The sequence below is a fragment of the Zosterops lateralis genome (genome assembly GCF_965231275.1).
Source record: "Zosterops lateralis genome assembly, chromosome: 5".
Classification (NCBI taxonomy): domain Eukaryota; kingdom Metazoa; phylum Chordata; class Aves; order Passeriformes; family Zosteropidae; genus Zosterops; species Zosterops lateralis.
Window position 1 is genome coordinate 71,236,790 of NC_139766.1, and position 17,241 is coordinate 71,254,030.

The 17,241-nt window shown below is 45.5% G+C and overlaps 1 protein-coding gene across 2 annotated transcripts in view; it reads right to left on the bottom strand.

The window, feature by feature from the left end:
- Positions 1 to 17,241, bottom strand: part of GTF2E2 (general transcription factor IIE subunit 2) — a 36,182-nt gene that overhangs the window by 10,010 nt on the left and 8,931 nt on the right. Inside the window, exons 3-8 of one of the 2 annotated variants that reach the window (XR_014590235.1) lie at positions 15,681 to 15,772; positions 15,183 to 15,290; positions 14,447 to 14,629; positions 13,901 to 13,994; positions 6,746 to 6,861; positions 5,808 to 6,066 (exon numbers count right to left, since the gene is read on the bottom strand). Coding sequence is in view for 1 of the 2 variants with exons in the window: in XM_083862486.1 (XP_083718612.1) it covers positions 5,947 to 6,066; positions 6,746 to 6,861; positions 13,901 to 13,994; positions 14,447 to 14,629; positions 15,183 to 15,290; positions 15,681 to 15,772 (713 nt within the window). In the remaining variant the exon portion in view is untranslated. Of the gene's footprint in view, positions 1 to 5,193; positions 6,067 to 6,745; positions 6,862 to 13,900; positions 13,995 to 14,446; positions 14,630 to 15,182; positions 15,291 to 15,680; positions 15,773 to 17,241 lie in introns of those variants that run through there. The other variant, XM_083862486.1, reaches the window with a different exon arrangement.

Here is a 17,241-nt window from a genome sequence, read left to right on the forward strand (position 1 = left end):
CAGCTGCAAAGGCAGGGAACAGCCTGGCACAGTCTACGAGAAAAAATACGGCACCGATTCCCCACATCAGCGAACGGCAGAGCAATGGGAACAAGGTGGGAGAAGGAGAGCCGTATCTCTCTGAGGGGATTTGGAGTGCAGCAGCAGAAGGGACAGGGCATCCTGCTGCAGGAATGGAGATGCAGCAGTCGGGCCAGGGAGAGCAAAGGGCAGACAGGGCCGGCGCCGAGGCCGGCAGCACCCGCAGCCCGGATGGGGCAGAGGGGAGGAGCAAGCCCAGCGCTGCTTCTGGGACGGGAAGAGGGAATAACAAGGCTGGGAGAGGAGAGATGTGAGAGCACCAGGGCTTGGCCAGGCAGCTTTGAAGGCTGAGACACAGGCTGTGAGGGAAGCTGTGGCTAAGAGCAGAGAGATGGGTGGCTTTGTGAGGATAACTGGGGCCTGGCACAGCACTCAGCATGGATGTGTTCCCTGATTCCTGAAGGGGAAATTGAGAGGTGTCACCCTGCAAGGGTCACTGCACTGCCTGAGAGCTGCCAGGCAAGGCTGTTCTCTTCTCCCTGTCAGCACAAAAAGGAGGACATTCCAATCCAGGGGGATGAGCTGGGTGCTGCACACATGAGAGCCAGGCCCCAGCCAACACCTGAACACTGCTACCTGCCTCACTCAGGGTACAAACCAAGATGACAGTGGGGCTTCAAGAAGCAAAGCTGAGAAATACCATTAGCAGATCCCTGAAATGCTGCCTTTAAAACTCTGGGAAGTCAACCATTAGCAGAGTCTGGACTTCATCTCTGCAGTCTCCATAATTAATAACCAGCTCAGGACAGAATAGAGAACACAACCAAACTGATGGATGCAGGAAGAAACCGCACAAGTACTTCAGGCCTTGGATGCAAGCCCAGAAGTGCAGGTATATAGTCAAAAAATTAACTTAATGGCAGGACAACCTCCTGCCTTAACCATCCTTTTCCCCTGCTGTGTTTGTACTCTGCACAATGTCCAACCCACGAGGCCGGTGCAGTTCGACACGTGAATCCCAGCCACAGAAGCACTGATGGGTTTTCAGAGTCATGACTTTTTCCTGAGCTGTTGAGTAACACAGAGGCCACTGCAAGCCAAGGCAGCAGAAAGCAAGCTGGAGGAAACAAAAACTGCTTTTACAGCAGGCCAGGAGGCACAGAAGGGACCAGGGCTTGGACCCACAGGTGTGTGTGGATAGAAGAGGGTGCAGGTCACTGATCTCCCTCTCATAACAGGACTGTTGCCACCAACAGACCTGGGCACCCTGGTCTTGTCTGGGCAATACTTGAACCCTCCATGGATGGATACATCTCCCCCCCACAAGCTGTTTTCTTCCTAATATCCAAGCCAAACTTCTCACATTCCCCTATTATGTCATCTGCCATAGCTGCCAAAAGCATTTGACCACATAATCCTCCTTACTGCCCTTCACACTGCTGTACCTTGTGATTAGATACACTCCCAGCCACCTGCTCAACATACTGACTCCTCCCGGGCCCTCTGGCCCCAGCCCTGACCAGCCTGGGAGCTCCAACCAGCATCCATGGGGATGGAGGGGTGACTGAATAGAGGGGGAGGCCTAAGCTGAACACAATGTCCAGGTGTGAGCTCCCTAGTGCTGAGCAGAGAGCAAAATGCTTCCCTTGCTCTGCTGGCCCTTGCTGGCGTGGCGCAGGCTGCGGTCACCTCACTTGGGAAGAGAACAGCTACAGCTATGCAATACCAGGGAGCCCTGCTGTGTCCAGGCAAGCCCTCTCTTCTGGGAAGATGCCAATCTTCCTTATCTCCTTTGCAGGGATGTGTCCAGAGAGCCTGTGCAAGGTTGACAATACCGCCACGGTCAGAACACACCCACAGAGCCAAAGGATGGATCTGAGGAACAGCGCCAGAGCAGACCTGCTCTCTCCCTGGAGGAGATCAAATCCCAGAGCACCTCGTTTCCATATCCCTGACTCTGCCAGCAGAAGAAAGCCAGCACCGGGCAGGCTGAGATCCAAGCACTCCTCTCCCTGACGGCTGCCAGTGGTTAGCCTTGCCAGCCTAAACCAGCCAACACTAAGCACTGGCTCTACTGGACTCCTTCTCCCAGAAGCAGGAGCCGCCAGAGGCCCCCGAGGCGGTAACACACAAAAGAATTTGGGCCTGGTACGTTAGCAACGACCGGAAAGTGAGCAACAAAGCTGGAAATAATGACATGTCAGCACCGCGGTTGCTTCTAGTCGTCTGCCGAGGCGGCCCCTCCCCGTCAGCAGGTAGCGGGAGCGCGGCTCTCCCTGGTGGCCCGGCACCGCCCGCCCGTGCTCATCGGAAGTGACAGCCTTCCCTGGCTGCAGCCACGTGCAGGGCCTCCACAGCCTTTCCCAGGGCTCCCTCGCCTCGCTCTCCCCCGCTTCCTAAAAGCCTGGAATGGTCACGATGAATTATAGATTAGCTCCCGTACACATCGCCTCATGTCAGTTTTCTCATTCAACCATACGCAATCCTGCTGTTTTCCATCCCCTTCCAGAATGATCGTCGTAATGGAGGAGGTGGAATAGCTCTTCAGTTAGAGCAACTTTTAGGAGAGAAGTTAGTTAGTAGAGATCCATGTTTAGATGTGTGATACTCCTGGGCTACTCCACTTGTCCCTTAAAAAAAGAAAAACCTCGTCAAGATGAGCCCACCAAAAGCTGAGGGAACAATGTCCTTCCCGGACAGGAGCCTGGGGAGAGTGGAAGACACAGGGCACTGAGATGGGTTTGCCAAAAACCTTCCTGAAATGCATGAGAACAAGGTGCCTGCCACAGACCACTTCCATTTGAAATATTCTATGTTCTCAGCCCAAGTGCCCTCATCTTCCTGGTTTGCAGCAGATGCTTCTAGAGAAGGAGAAGAAAAATGGGATAATGGCCTAGGGCTGCCAGGATAGAATATGATGCCTCTCAGCAGCCCTTTGCAATGCCAGTCTAAAGGAAGAAGGGTTTTGCCAAAGTAGGCAAGCTGACGGCATGGTGGTTTCTGTTAGACAAAGAACACAAGAGAACATCCTGGAGGAATATGAAGGAGGTTTACATTTTTAACAGCAGAACTTCAGCATAAAGCCTGACTAGGATATAATGCTGTGAAGAGACTGAAGTGGACTGGAATGGTACTAAAATGATTTCAGCCAACAGACTGATGCTCTTATAGTCTGAGATGTCTTCTAGATCCACCATTTGATTTTTGACAGGTCTGGGGAAAAAAAGGAGCACTGGGAGCATCTTTAGGAAACAAAATCCAACTCCTGAAGTCTACATAAAAGAGAGGAGCTCATGCTTCTCTTCTTTTTGACAGGCTTAGAAAATTGGGTCTCTTAACCCTGGAGAAGGTTGTATGGAGACCTCTTCCAGTATTTGGAGGGGCCTACAAGGAAGCCAGAGAGGGACTCTTCATCAGAAACTGTTGTGACAGGACAAGGGGGAATGGGTACAAACTGAAAAAGGGGAAATTTAGCTTAGATATATGGAAGCAAGACTTTCCTGTGAGGGTGCTGTGGCCCTGGCACAGATGACCCACAGCTGTGATTGCCCCATTCCTGGAAGTGTCCAAGGCTGGGCTGAAGTGGGTTTGGAGCAACCTGGTCTAGTGGAAGGTGTCCCTGCCCATGGCAGGGGGTTGGAATGGCATGGGCTTTAAGGTCCCTTCCAACCCAAACCAGTTTGGGATTCTAGGATTCTGTGCTTACTGTCTGAACTTGTTTTCTTCACCACTGCTTGTCTATAGTCCATGACACCAACAGGCCAATGTGTGCTCCCCTTCAGTCGTTTTTTAGATTTTACCCTAACAAGATGCAAAATTTATTTACGCCCTTTCTGCTACTATTGCAGAGGAGAAGACATCCACCAGTGAGGCAAAGCATCTAATTCAGTCTTTCCAACCGGACACCACTTGGAGCCTTTTGCTCCTTTGAACATTGGAGCCTGACAACGCCAGTGCAACACACAGAGCTCACAGCCACTTTCCCTTTCCTGCTCTCCTGTCTTTTGACCTAACATATTTTTAGTCTTTCACAGTAGCTGGAGGCATTTTCTTTAGGCTCAGACTCTATTATCCTGATCACTTGAGCAGAGAAACAAAGCAGGTAGCCTCCCTTACAGCCAGCTTTGGTTCACAGAGAAGGGGCAGTGTGATGTAAGATAACTGGGACGTTACTCTGTGAGACTCCCTAAAGGCAGGAAAGGCAACTCAGAGCTCTGCTGTTGTCCAAGCATCACCACCAAGAAAAATCAGTGCTCAAAAATACAGCAGATGGAAGAGAACCCTTTTTTCTCTGAGTGAAGATGACAGAAGAAAGGTGAACAGTTTTGCAAGTGTGCTGTAGGTACTTAAAGCAGAACTGTAATGGAAAACTAAAAAGTGTCAAGAGGAATTGTTTGTGCTGACCTGGAAGACACAGGAAAGAAAAGGAGTTTCAAAACCATCTGTAGCAGCATGCTTTTTAATATATATATATATATTTAAAAGCATGAAATATATATATATAAAATAATAGAGGAAAGCTCCTAATGGCATTTGGCAGCTCCTTAAACGGGGCTGACATGTGCAACGCTGGAAGCACTGTCTGCTTCTCAAAAGAGCAGCCTTTAAAACCAGGAGGATAAATGCTGCACTTACAGAAGCACATTTCCCCAAGCTGACAGAACTTGTTCAGCTCGACAGCAACAAAGCCTCATTCTTCATCTGCTCACGTGCCCACATCCGAGGGCCTCCGCCTCGACCCCGGCTGCATCAGGCAAGACAGCAGCCTGTGCTCAGGCAGCAGCAATCTGCCATCGGTGGGGAGCTGCAGGCACCTCTTTTATCTTTGATCCTAACCCTGGAAGAGCGGAGAAACAGCTCCTCTCCTGCAGCGCCGTGAAAACAAGATCAGCATTGACCGACTCTGGTTCGGAACATCAAAATAAGTTATCGAGAGGACACGATTTGGCCATGTTCCATGTAAGGCTGTGCTGCACAGAACATCAGGCATCTAACAGGGAGCTTGCATTTAAGGTGGTTCCTCCCCTCTCCCCAGCCATCATTAAAAAGACAACAGCATTAACCTAGAACAGTAAGTCACTGAGAGGATAAAAACATAGCAAAAATTCCTTCACCTCCATGAAAAGGAAATTGCAACAAGCACAAAAGTTGTCCATTCTCTCATTCTTTAAGGAAGCAACACTGGAAACCTGCATTGTAAATTTATTACTTAAAAGAAAAAAAAAAACCAGTATTACACCGTTGTTTTATTTCCCTCCTGTGCACAGAGCAGAAGGTGCAACACCCTTGTAGCCACAACAGCGAGGAGACATGGCCAAGTGCAACTCCTAATTAACATTAGGAAGCTCTGGCTGCATCCCATCCCACAGCCTGCGGGGATTTCAGGAGAGGGGGTTTTCTGAGTTTGAGTCTCAGATATCACCAACTTTCAGTAAAGCTCAGTCCCTTGGCAAGGAAGAAGCATACAAACCGTGGGTGTATTTGACTGTGAAAGAAACTTTGCCTGCAGTGATTTTAGGAAAAAGTTTTCCTGAAATAGGTAAAACAAATGTTGTATTCAATCCCACTAGAAAGCCCCTTGTAAGTAATTCCAGGTAAATACCCATTAAGCAATGTAAAAGCAGAGTTAAGCACTGAGCAGGAATTCCTGCATTATATGCTGAGCACCATTTATCACCCTATGCCAACAGGCAACTAGTGAGAACCTCTTACTCAAAGACAAGTTTCCCATTAGCTAATTAATTTAACCTCTAAATTTAGTAGCTCATACTTGCTCTTAAACTGACCTGTTTCACCTCGGCAGTTGCTGGGGTGGGAGAAACACGTCACATTATTATATACAGTCAGTCCTCCCGTGAGCAGACACCGAGCCCCAGCAGCAGAGAGCCCGTCTAGAAACGCGCGTTTGCTCCAGAACTCAACCGCTCACTGCTTGCCGGGAACCACATCAGAGTAATCTTTTAATACTCCAACCAAGTGGTCATTGTGAGTCTTAAACCGGCGTTTCTTCTGAGAAGCAGGTTTCTTCCTCCTCTGAATGGGAGCCTGCAAGAAGAAACAAACGGGAGTCAAAAGATCTGTGACATCTGACCTGACTGTGACACCGGGCTGGTCAGCACTGCTGTGAAACACGAGCTCTGCCAGAACCAGGGGTGGGCAGGGAACCAGGGAAGGGCTGGCTCCTGGAGAAGCAACAGCATCCAGTTCCAATCCAGGCAGGGAGATGACCCCGGGGACAGAGCAGAACCACGGTATCCCAGGCACAGCAGTAAAGCTGACATTTTTAAGTGCAGGTTCCAAACCATCCCATGCAGCTACAGGAGCAGGTACACACCCCCATAGTTCTATCCACAATCCCATCAGGATTTCAAAGCTGCTTAGCAAAAAAGTTAAAACACCCAACAGTCCCCCTCCTCCACCTTCTTCCCAAAACACTACTATTCTTGATGTATTGTACATCTTCAAGCAGAATCTTCCACTGTGGAGCTCATGGGGATTGCTGGTGTTTGTCCTCTTTTAATGCTGCTTGGATTAATTGGCTCTAACGAGTCATAAAAATCTCTGACTGCTGGCTGCAGCACTTGGCTTTTCCAGCTTTTAACACTGGTCACACTTCCCCAAGCTCCACAGAGCCGTGCACAGGCTCACAAACACGTTTTGGAACTAACACTGCAGATTAGGAAGGAGGAATTTCCTAGGAAGATCTGTAATTTGTATCTCTTACTATTTTCTTTGGTCCAGTTTCTTGCATGGAAGAAATACCCTGTCGTTTCAGATACTCTTCTATCTTCTCCTCATCCATAGAATCCACGGGAATGCTCCTCCACAGCTTCTGGAATTCTGAAATTACAAACTCGGTTTTATATATCCCAGTCAGCAAACCCTGGGCAAAGACCCCACAGGAAGGGAAGGAGAGAGACTTGATTCCAAACACTGAAACATTCTGGCACATCAGTCTGTCACTGCCAGCAGGCGCTCACTCAGCACAGCCACTCCAAATGCTGAGGCACTGCCAAAAACACCCAAAACCCGAGAAGATGAAATTCCAACCAACAAAACAACAACAAAACACCCTCAAGCTAAATTGCACTCGAGCATCAGGAGTACCCGGAGGCAACCTCTGATTTTCATGTTTATTTGCTACGGGAGTCTCTTTTTCCCCGGGAATCTCTGGAGCTGTGTAGGCTGTGAATGAGTTTCATAGATCCTGATGAGGGGCAATCACTAACCATAAATGGCAACTTAATTTACATATCTTCAGCTGCCACTGACTTGGGAGACTTGTCATCCCGTTGTCTAATTTACTGAAGGTTCGAGACATTTACTTCAGTGGCTCTGAGCTCATTTATCGCTGCAATACGATCCACACCGTGCTCTACCGATAACAAAGTACTAAAATTCCTCCGGTGTTAAAAAGAAGAGAGACACCTTAAAAACCACAGCAGCAGGAAAACAGACAGAGACAGTAAGTCTTAATTAGAGCAGCTGCCATCTGCCTGCACACTTTCTGCCTCACGTAAAGTTTCATAGAGCCTCTGGAATGCCTTCTCCAGGCAGCGGCTGGTACGATCCTACCTCCCTTCATTCCCCAGGCAGGGAGTTAAGATACATCCTGTCAGCAGGTCTGGCTAACAAACTATAAATAAAACACGAGGCACACATAGCAAGGCAAGACTAAAATTTTCCCTTTATTTCCAGATAAATTTAGTATACAGTTGTCAAAACAACCACAACCTCTGCATGCTTAAAGATCTGTCCTGTTGCAGCAGGGGATGAGACGCTCTAGTGCCCATTCACCACAGATACCCCAGCTCTGGGCAAACTGCAGCCAATGAAAGTGTACAAAAGCAACCCAGTTCCTGCTCTTGCAACAATTCCCTACCTAAGGCACCTTGTTTTTCTATGCAAATACATGCCTCGAGTCTCAGGTGTTTCTCTTCTTCCTGTTGCCCAAAGTAAGAGACTGTCCCAGCTTTCCAGGAAACAAAAGAAAGGAATTTCCCCAGTGAAGAATGACAGTGCTCATTTTTGGTAATGCAGTGGTTTTGAAGAGAATCAAAACCTGCCAAAACACTACTTTTGGTTACAGGGAGATAGCTCACGGCCTGTTTCTCACAGAGGCCTATGCAGCACCCTGGGATCAGTGTGCACATCCCTCAACACAAGGACTGACACTGTAGCCAAGACATTCTCTATCTGCTCATCTACTTTGAGGGGGATTCCAGGCTTTCAGCATAGCTGGTGGTGCCTGCATGACAGATCATCCCTCACCTCATCCCACTGCAGCAAGTGGAGGTTTGTCCTCTTATTTATAATATCCTGCTGCAAACAAATGTATCTCCTCATCAGAGTTCAGGATATATAGACAAATACGCCCTGATGCAAAAAAACCAAAAGCTGAGGATAGGTGCTTAAGGTTAAACCGGTCTACATTCTTCTGGGGAACAGAAGTGAAAAATTAAACACTAGAAAATAAATGGTCAGCTCTTCAGGGATCAGCATGCACAGAAGTGCATATCACAGTTAATATCTAACTACAGTGCTCTGCATTTCTTGTAGTGCCATGGTTATAACATCACTCCAGCTTCACATCCACCATTTAAACTTGGCCAAGAAATACAAATGGAACAGGCACCAAGATCCAAAACTGCAGAGCTAAAATGGACTTTACATACAGATAATTTAATCCACTAATTGGCCCCACCAGAGTTGCTGTATCATATTCTGCAACTCCATTTAAAACTCCATAAATCAGGCTGCTTTCAGCACTACTGCTTTGACTGCAGTAATTGCAAAAGAATCTTCTTCCCATGCTGGAGCTCCATGTAGGGCTTTAAAATACTTCACTACCCAGGAAAGAGGTAGTCACAACAACATGGAAACACTCTATATTGAAGGACTGGGTTGGAACTAAAAGTACAGGATAAAGGTGGAGAAGCACAGGGAGCTGCCACCCTTCAGTGCATACGAGCTGTCTGCACTTAGTTTGTCATCTGAAAGGAAAGGGAGACCCATCCATCAAATTGTCACAAAGCTGACTTGGTCTAACACCAGATACTGGGCTAAATGCAAGGTCTGAAGAAAGAGAGCAGCTGGATGGCTGGCACTGAACCATTTACACATTACCTGTCAGGTTTTTAAGTCTCCAAGGACTATGCCCCTATCAGCCAGGGAAAGATTAGACCTTGGGAATACACCCTCTGAATTATTGTGACATAGTCTCTGAAATATGAGAACCTGTGGGAAAAGCTGGCAATAACTATAGCTCTCAAGAAACAACCCTCTGCATTTGTAGCTGTGGTACTTCTGCACCTCAGAAAATACACCCTTGACCTGACACAGGGAAAGATTTTTCCCAGTTTCCTTGAGAAGAATTAGAAATGGTGTCACCCTGACCTCTGTGCTGCATGTCTGAAGAGCAGACAACAGTGGCAGAAGGCAGCTCCTAGGGAAGGCTTCAATACCCCAGATCCATATTTCACAAGGTCTTTCTTTCCTCTGTGGACAGGGAGCTCAGTGCTGCTGTGAGGAGTGGAAGGGGATGTTTGGAGCAGGAAGCTCCATGCTGGCCTGCTCCAGCCAGCCATGGAGAACAGGTTGGGATGTACGCATTCCTGCGGTGCCTGTGGCCATTATGATTACAGAGCACATTCGACTTCCCTCCTCCCAGTCCTGTTCACTGCTGGTGATCTTGACACCATCACAGCAGAGAAAAGGTGAGACTCTTCTCTCAGAGCCACTAAATTATTTCATACATCAGCCAGAATAAAAGTAGAACGGCTACAGGAGGATAAAAGGACAGCAAGGTTTCACCTGACCGCGGCAGGCTGCGCTCAGGCAAGCTGACAATCTCTGCACGGCTTAGGCTGCTTTGACAAGACAGAGCCCAGAAAAAATCCCCAGGGGAGAAATTCCCCAAGAGCTTCTGGTCAAAGCCATGCAGGTGCTTTGAACCCTCACAGAGATTTGCATTTTCCACAGAGCTTTCAAGTCCTGATTCCAATGCACATCTTCCTGAGAAGAGGCAGAAAGCTGTGATCCCAGTACTGAGGCAAGTGTCATGAACAAATCCTATACACAGTATCTTGCAAACTGATCACTAAAACATTTTAACTCAGAAACTGGACAGAAACAACACTACTCACAGGCTGCTTTCTTCCTCCTCCAGAGAGCTAAATTCTGGTCTTTTGAATACTGAGAGGAGAAAATGAGACCAGGAGATGGATGAAAAGCCATTTTGGATGTTTGCTGACATCTCCAGCAACATGAAGTCTGCATGCACAGACTATGACCAGCAGGAACCAACATAGAGCTAAGCAGAGGGCAGCTTAACTAAGATTTTGCAGACACCTTCTCTCTCTGAAATACCCAAGGGGTAAGGATGCACAGTTCCTTGATTTTACAGCATCAGGAGGTACCTCATAGATGAAAACAATTTGCACTGACATACCCTGATTATACTCTAACATACTTCCTTTCTATAAATGCTTACATTTGGGGAATGAAGTCATGGGTAAATGACTGCCTGGTGACTTTGGAGAGGCTTATCCAGCACTTCTGACTGCCTCAGCTGCTCTTGCAGAAAGGTTGAGATGGTTGTGGAGATAAACTGATACATCACACAGGTAATAAAATCTGCCAGAGATTAAAAACAGCTTAAAAATCTTCAGTGAGCCAAGCCAAAAGCTGAGCAAAGGACAAAAACAGACAATAACAGTGTAGAAGGGAAGAAACAACAGTCCTAACAGTCACACGGGAACACAGCACTGGATTAATACCAGAAGGAAAAGGTGCTTGGTGCTCAATCTGTGCTGTCCCCAGACCACCACAGCCGTAAATCAGCACTGATTCCGAGCAGTTTTTACAGTGTTAAATTTAAGAAGCTTTGACCAGTCTCTAAAGCCCTTCAAAGGCTTAGGAAGATAATTAAGTATGCGAATTTTTTAGCAAGAAAATACTTCCTATAGTGCATTCAGCTGGGAAAGATACCATCTCTAGCAGTCAGGCAATCAAACTGGCCTTTCAGCATTCAGAACAGGGGTGAAAGCCTTGTTCACATGCAAAGTGCTTCACCCCAGCACAAAAAGGCAGCGTTTGACTTGGCTGAAGCACCTGAAATCTGGCCCTGATTTTATAAACACTTTCAGCTCCACGAACTGACAGTAGATTAATTAGCCCGGAAGTCCAGAAGGAACACATGCAATCTGAACCTTCCTCGGCTAATCACATAAAAGGAAGAACAAAAGCCACTCCTTACTGCTGAAACCTTCTCCAGTACCCTTGAGATCACGATTTATAGGCACCGCTCCGTTGCTGCGATACACTGGGATTTATTTTCACAGAGGGAGGAAAAAAAAGCTTGTTCAGCCCTCAAGGGCAGAGGCAGGCACTGCCAGAAAGCAGGTCCTCCCACTACTCCAGGCAGCGAGCTCCAAGTTGCCCTGGCAGCTCCTCTTTCTCTGCTGATGGAGCCCAGGCAGCAGTGGGAGAGGACACTCGACGTTTCAAGGCTATCAACCTCCACCAACACGTTCTGAACTGGGATGTCATACGGCAGCACTGTGCACTGAGGAGCACAGAGACCTTATTTCTGAGGATAAACATTAAACTAGAAACATATTTTGAACTGTCATTGGCTGCTAGATCAAAGAGTCTGCCAACACTTCAAGGCTTATTTTGCAGTCTTTTAAAAACTTCATTTTAACGTTGCCGGAGATAATGAGCTGCAGCAGCATTGCTGAGGAAGAGACGTGTCATAACTCATCCTGTGCACAGACAATTCTGCCAGTGACTCCCTAAGAGACACCCTTCTGCTGCTCTGGAAAGAATCCTAAAGCAAAGCTGCTCGGGAAGGACAGGTTTCCTTCGTCACAGGATAACATGGCTGGAAAAAGGACCTGCTCCAGCTGCAGTAGGTGAGTGAACCTACTCAGGGATGTTTCCAGCACCATGGCAATACTCAGGTGGATCACAATAGCCACAAAAGAGAAAATATTCTTGCCCCCTCTGAGAACAAAGCATCAAAAGGAAAACCAAAACCAGCAGGAACAGAGCAACAACAAAACATCACTTCTGGCTCTGATGGGAAGCTGCTGCCACCTGCGGATAAAAGGAAGCAGAGCCACCTTTAACTACAAACGCTGCACGCTGGATCCCTTCAGGACACACACTGCAGGCTCAAATGCCTTCCTTCAGCAGGAGGCCGGGCGTTTTAAAGGGTTTTTTTAACCTCTTCCTCCCTCTTGCACTGCTTGCTCCTAAGCAATCACAGGTGTGCTACAACATGTCTTGTGTAAGAAGAGCCCAGGATTTGTCCTGGCTGCCTGTTGCCTCTGTCTACATCTTAACAAAATGGGCTCTGTCACGAAATTTCACAGTTAATCCTGGAGTTATTATAAGCTAATAGCAACAGCGTAGAGACTGCCCTCTGATAACTCTTTTAGTATGGTTGGGTTCCTGCTATCTGGAAAAAAATTGCACAAGAACAAACATTAATTTAGCAATACAACCAGTGGCTAAAACTTAAAAGCTCTGTCTCAAAAGTTACTGCAAGAGCACCGATTTCTAAATGTTTTGGCCATGTTCAGACCCCCAAAAACTGTGGGCTGATGGACTAAAGAGGCACTACCTCAACAGAATACAGGGTTCATGGTGAACTCCTAAACATTTGGAAATCAGAAATTCCCCGGTGAATCCATTCTGCATTTTACATATTGATTCACTGCTGCTATCAAGAAATGACAGAAATTATTGCCTAAAAAGAAATTCACTTCAACCTTTTGAAATATTTTTCATATTTTTATATGCTGTAGATGACACCTTAATAACCTTTGTGAAACAAAGCTATTATTACTGAGATTACAAGTATATACTCTCAGTATATAACAAATAGTTAATGACACATATCTTCAATTGCTAAATTCTGTCTGAAAGAAAGATTCCCTTGGAGGTAGGCAAAGAAAGATAGATCTTTATGCATCCTCCTGTGGTCCTGTAAATAGAGCAGTTCAAATTTGTCTAAAAACTTTTTTTTTTTTTTTTTAACCATACATAATGTGATGCTGTGTGATGCAATGGCTTTATGCGTCATGTTACAAGAACAATACATTAACAAAAGGAAGTGTTCGGTGTCACTGAGTCATTCTAAGTAAGATCTTCTGACACAGACTGCCTTCCCCTTTCTGCATTTACAGACACCTGATGTTGGCATTATTGTAATTACTGGAAAACACCCCGATTTCTGTAATTAATTTCTGTGCATAAAATGGCACCAGAGGATTTCAGCACTATTTGTGACACAGCAAACACGCTGAACTCATGAAGCCCCACATCCACCCCAGCCCTGGGCAGCAGCACTGCCCCAGATCTGTGCTCTCCTCCCAGCTGTAACCACCCCTTCTCAAGAATTTTGCTCACATCTTATCCCTCTGTGTTTCCTCCTTCTGTTCCATCTATGGCTTCATGCTGCAGTCATGCAGTTAACAAACTGGAAAAAAAACCCAACAAAAATCTTGCACTCACAAATCATTCCTTTGGGATTCTTTTGGCTTCCTCTTAAGCAGCAAAATGTTAGATGCCATTTTAATTCACAGTGAGATGGTTTTTAGTCTCTTCTGTACTGCTGCTCTTGAAGACATCTCTTGGATTCCTGGTGCCATGTTCCAGTGTACCCATCATAAGGCAGAGGTTATTACCACTGCACTCACTCACTGGTCTCACTAGCCTCATGTTAATATAAACATTCCCCTCACATCTGGACACACCTAATCTTTCATTATCACCTTAAAAGAGTGTTCTACCTGAAGACTGCTTATACACAGAGGTGCTTAAGATGAATTCAGATCAACTGTAATGGAAATCTATGAGAAACAACACCTACCTTCATCCACAGCAAAGTGACAGCTCTTGTCATTGTAGAAAAGAATTTTCTTCTTATCAGGGCGATTAACAAAGATGATCTGGTCCCCTAAAGCCTCAAAAACAAATGCAAAAGAACAACTCAAAATCACTTTGTTTCTAAACTGAAGGTCTCTACCTCCAACAGAGACAGACCTTGTGCTACAAAAAGCAACAACAAACTGGAGAAGCTGCAAAGCAGCTGGCCATGAAACACATGAGTACATTAATAAATCAAAAATGAGATTCAGAGGACTGAGGTCAAAGTGTGAAAGCAGAACTGAATGCTACAATTGGAATGTGGGAGATCACGAGCCGTTTGTGAGAAAGAGCTCTGAGAGCTGAGCTGAGACATCAGGGCAAATCAGAACATAAAGGATAAAACACAGAAAAGGCCACAATATTAGATCTGCTGAAATAGCTTTTGAGTTATCAAAAGGACAGAAACAACTCATGAGAAAACTCTGCCTTAGTGTCTCTCTTCCCTCTGAGAAGCAAACCAGCTGAACTGCTGACACGTGTTCCTCACCTTTATGGCTTTCTGTGCATTGGGCAGCCCTTCCTCGATGTCCTCCAGAAGGATTCCTCCCAGCCCTCGCTGGTCATGTTTGTCCAAGAGCCTCAGCAGAGCCTTTTTGTCTTTCAAGTTGTACTTGGGTTTGAAAGCATACTTCCCATCCACAACTTCTATTTTCGGATTGTTGACTAGAGCCTGTAACGGGGACAGAAATTTCAAACCTTGAAACAGTGCAGACACTTACTACTTCTTTTCTGGTGTGCTTTTGAGCACACGAGCCACATATTACAGCTGCCAGGCTGCAGGTTGGAGTTTAAATGGATTTTAAATACTTGGATTCTAGATCCACCTGCCTAGGCATAATTCACCACAACACAGAGCACCTCTAAGAGAGAAGGGACCCAATTTTGGTGCTGCAGGGTATTTACCTTTTCTCATCTGGCAAAAGCTCAGCAATAATTTTATATGTGCTTCTTGGGAGGAGCTCTTCCATTCCATTTGGATATTCTGGTTCATTATGGAAGAAACCTTTTGAAAGGCTTCAGCAAAGTCAAGCTTCCCTCACAACCAACACTGCCAGAGCAGAAATCTCAGTTCCCCAGAATACTGGTGTTGGCAGCAAGGAATGTTACAGTCTGACTTAGTAGTTTCTTGAGGGAGGGATTACATATTCAATAATTTAATGAATGTGCATAATTCAGGTTTATTAGAACTGTTTAATGAAAATCTGAGCATGTGTGTTCTTTACCTCGCTCATTAACCATTGTTTCTGTTTGAGTCCAATATCTAAATGCTGTGTTTCATCCAGGATCTCTTCCAGGGTTAATGGATGTGTATCCCCACGCTGGTGCCGGGTCTGGAAAAGCAAACAGGATCTATTACAGTTCTGTAGTCACTTTATTCAGCAACTCAATCACCAAAAAGTAACTATGATGGGCACCAAATTGCACTTCATTTTGATCAATAGCCCATGAATCCCAAAACCTGACAGCATCTTGAAATTCCTGCAAATAACCCCATTATCTTGGTTGTAAAGTGACCTGGGATAATTAGAGTTATGGAACAGTAAGCTGACAGTTTCATTTACTAACAGCACTTTGAATTTAACAAGCAGTTTCTTAAAATTCTCACTCTTGCAGTAGAAGAATTTCAGAGGTTGAAACATTCAGCATTTTCCGGTTTGACACAGGACAAGAAATAATTAAAGTATTTAAAAACAGTATTATTTTACGCCAAAACACCATACCTTCATATAATTCACTATTTTAGCAAGGACTCCAAACTTGTAGCCAGAGCCTCCTGAAAGGGCTTTCAAGTTAAATGATCCATTGCTGTGATCTACAAGGAAAGAAAACAAGCAATTAAAGGATGCTTTCATACCTTCCTGTTGGCTTGGAGCTCCATCACATTCTCTCTCTACTTCCAGCAGCTTTTGAAACAACAGCTATGGACAGAAACAGGAGTGGCAGAAGCAGCCACCCTCAGGTGAGTCCCTGCACATACCTTGATCTAGACCCAGAGACTCAGAGGACACAGCTCTGGAACATTTCTCAGCAGAACACCACAAATAAAAAGTTAAGAAAGCAGCAAGTGACTGCAGAGATACTGCCCCAAGAGAACACGTTTAATTTGGTGGCTTAACATCCCATAATCATTTACACTACATCAATTCACGCTGAAATAATGCACTGCATTTGCTCCACCAATACCTTCCTGCTCCTGAGATGGGGGCAGAAAGCTTCCCTTCTTCCCAAAAGGCACTCAATGGTTAAACAGCAGGTGAAGCAAGGCTGTGATTTTCTTTCTTTAATTATTGTTTGAAGTAGCTCTAGTGGAGAATTTATTAAACAGACCCATACAAATGCAAACCAATTAAACCTGGTGTGTTGCACAATTGGAACAACATCTCAGAACTCCCTCTGTTATCAGCTCTGGTTTGTCTTTATCATGAGGTTTGCTATCATTTTGTTTCAAAAATTCTTGCAAGGCTGCTAATGACCATTTCATTAACGTCAGCACTTAGCACTGCACATTAAACACAAATATCCACAAACCACTAACACAAGCCACAGGCTCATTACCAGCACAACATTGCTCAAACCTAATAGCAACAGTTTTTTGGAATTTCAGCTACTCAAGAAAAAGAATCTCTTTGTCACCGTGGGGATTGTTTAATCCTCTGGTGATTTTTTGAGCACATCTGACAGAACAACAGCTACCTCAGAGATACGGAGCTCCTTTTATTTCTGTGGAAAAATCAGTGAAGCGAGAGAAAAGAATCCATGACACTGTCTTAGAGGCTTTACACAGCACAACAATTCTAAAATTAACACAGAAGAATCAGTGTAACTCCAGCTACAGAAGAATATTTTATTCTCGATACTAAATTAGGATGGTGAGAGGAGGAAAATCAAAAGCCAGCTCCCCTAAAGATGTGGCCCATAGGGATTTTCCCCTACAGGGTTCCCTTTTAAGATTACTTTTAATGTCTTATGATATATTTATAAATAAACAGAAAAATCACAGAAGTAATGATAAGTCTGAAGTGACCAAAATAAATTCAGAGCTACAACAAACAGTTAAAGACGACTTATCATGTTTTCTTTCTGTCAATTGAATCAAGAAGATTATCTTGTTTAATCTGCCTGGGTGCAGCCTGCTACAGTTCATGACAAGAGAATCTAATCACACGGTGAAGCTGGAAATATGCAGATATTAACACTTCAAACGTCATGGTCTGATGGCTGATCCCAGCACAAAGCAGAGCGGGGTCGTGGCCAATGCGCGCTCCCAGCGCGCTCCTCTCC